Source organism: Arachis ipaensis, chromosome B07 (genome assembly GCF_000816755.2).
Source record: "Arachis ipaensis cultivar K30076 chromosome B07, Araip1.1, whole genome shotgun sequence".
Classification (NCBI taxonomy): Eukaryota; Viridiplantae; Streptophyta; class Magnoliopsida; order Fabales; family Fabaceae; genus Arachis; species Arachis ipaensis.
In genome coordinates this window covers 117,219,668-117,222,372 of record NC_029791.2, presented here as the reverse complement: position 1 = coordinate 117,222,372, position 2,705 = coordinate 117,219,668, and the positions used below count along the sequence as shown (strand labels likewise).

The window sequence follows — 2,705 nt, the reverse complement described above, 5'->3', positions numbered from 1 at the left end:
CTATGCGTGTAAGGCGCACAACAGCACGTGTCACGATTCCACCAAGCGTCGTGGTTACCTATGCAAATGTTCTTCTGGCTTTCAGGGTAACGCTTATCTCCCTCATGGTTGTAAAGGTAGGTAGAGTATTCTTTCAGATTCATTTTGTATTTTAAAATTGTTATACGTATGCGACATTATATATCACATATTGCTTCAGATGTTGATGAGTGCAAGACACCCAATAAATTTTGCCATGCCAATGCAACATGCAACAACACATATGGGAACTACACTTGTGCTTGTCACAAAGGGTACAATGGAAATGGCAAACTTCAAGGAACTGGATGCACTCCCAACAGATCCTTCTCCAAACTTATCACACACACAATTCCATTGAGTGAGTCAAACATTTTTTCTTTGGTGAAAACTCGGATGAAGTTGACTTAACCTGAAATTTAGATGAAAATTTAGTCAAATCAGTAAAATTATCTAATGACTTTTAAGTATCAATTTTACGTGAAGTTGACTATATCGGAATTTTTCTTTTTTCTTTTTAAAAGATATTATAGATAATCAATTTTTAATTAGTGAATATTAATGAATTTTAAAGTTTATAATTTAAGATGTAAAATTATTAAATAAAGTAATTTAAAAAAGATGCTAATGTTAACTAAAAAATATTGATTATTTAGTATTGTTTTTTAAATGATTTTCACATCAGTTAACAAAACATCTTTTTACGAATTGCGCTGTTTAAATTTGTATATTATTGAATTTTCATTTTGTTAATTAGTTAACATATTTTGCCTAATAAAGTGATGTCTATTAAACGATATGAAATAATATTTTGGGAATATCACATATACTTAATTGTCTTTATGCAGCAAACACAAATAAATATTTGTAATACATTATTTAGAATATCTCACACGCATCAATAGGATATAAAATAATTTATTTTCCCTCTTGTTTATTATTATTTGCAGTTGTCAGTTTAAGCATCTTAGTGTTATTTGTGGCGAGCTTTAATGCTTATTGTGGATTGAGAAAAAGGAAGCTCAACAAACTTAAAGAACAGTTTTTTCAACAAAATGGTGGTCTATTGTTACAACAAAAAATTGCCAAACATAGAGGTTCAATTGAAACAGCTAAAATCTTTAGCATAGAAGAGCTAAAGAAGGCCACCAACAACTTTGATGAAGTCAAGATCCTAGGCCGAGGAGGCTACGGAATAGTTTACAAAGGATTATTACAAGACAACAAAACCGTTGCAATCAAAAAGTCCAAAATCAGTGACCAAAGCCAGATTGAACAATTCATCAATGAGGTGGTAATACTTACTCAAATCAACCATACAAATGTGGTTAAACTTTTGGGGTGTTGCTTAGAGACACAAGTTCCATTGCTCGTTTATGAATTCATTCAAGGTGGTACTCTTAATGATCATCTTCATGGTCAGAACCAATCTTTAAAGCTTAACTGGAAAACAAGATTGAGAATAGCAGCAGAAACTGCTGGGGCTTTGGCATACTTGCATTCTGCTACTTGTCCACCAATCATACATAGAGATGTTAAAACTACCAACATACTTCTTGATCATAATCTCAAAGCAAAGGTTTCTGATTTCGGAGCTTCAAAGATTGTTCCCCTTGATAAAACCGAACTATCCACCTTGGTGCAAGGGACTGTGGGGTATCTAGACCCTGAATACTTCCACACAAGCCACTTAACAGAAAAGAGTGATGTGTATAGTTTCGGAGTCGTTCTAGCAGAGTTAGTTACAGGACGAAAAGCACTTTGTTTTGATTTGCCTGAGGATGATAGAAACCTTGCAATGTACTTCATTTCTTCAATGAATAAGGGTCGCTTACTTCAGATTCTGGACAATCAGATAACAAATGAGGCAAAGCCCGAGCAGCTCATGGAATTTGCCAATATTGCAAAACGATGTTTGAGGTTGAAGGGAGAAGAAAGACCTACCATGAAAGAAGTGGCAACTGAACTTGAGGGACTTAGAATAATGGAAAATCATAGGTGGGAAAGTGATAGATCGTCTTTGGAAGAGACTGAAGATTTGCTCAATGCATCACCATCATCATCATCATTGGCTTTTTACAGTGAAGATAATGGATCTTATGGAAGGGACATTATTTCTAGATTGGAAAGCATAGGTCAGATTTCTATTTCATTAGGTGGAAGGTGATTTATAATTTTATATAAATTAAGTAATATGTTCTACATGATGATACATATGTTGGTGCAACACTTTTTATTTTTTTGTAGCATCAAATATAACCTTGATAATTACATGTATCTATGGCAATTCTGTTTTTAACTATTTGGATTTCACTTTATGTAGTTTTTAAAGTATATATTCACATTCAATATTTCTCAGAGATTACAGTTTACAAGGTTAAGAATCTTCTAACCCTACCAAAATGTCAAAAGCTAGATTCCATGTCATTAGGTAGTGAAAGACTGGAAGATGACAATGCAAGTTGATATTTTTATTAAGTTTATCTCCATCTTTAATTAATTTTCTTATGATCAAGAGTATTTGCTAATTAAATGTTAATGCATCATCAAATAATTGATTGTTGTGTTTAATAGGAAGGTTTGCGTGTGAATTTTCCTTAACTTCATGCATCAATATTAATTAGTTTGTCGTTTCTTCAAGGTTTTCATTCTACTTAGTTTTAAGCTTTTCTTTTAGTAGCGTTTAT

The 2,705-nt window shown here is 32.6% G+C and overlaps 1 protein-coding gene across 1 annotated transcript in view; it reads left to right on the top strand.

Moving 5' to 3' along the window:
* LOC107607776 (putative wall-associated receptor kinase-like 16) overlaps nucleotides 1–2,705 on the top strand; it is a 16,976-nt gene that overhangs the window by 12,075 nt on the left and 2,196 nt on the right. The window contains exon 3 of the mRNA XM_021107956.1: nucleotides 902–2,181. Within this exon, the coding sequence (XP_020963615.1) occupies nucleotides 902–2,181 (1,280 nt within the window). The remainder of the gene's footprint in view (nucleotides 1–901; nucleotides 2,182–2,705) is intronic.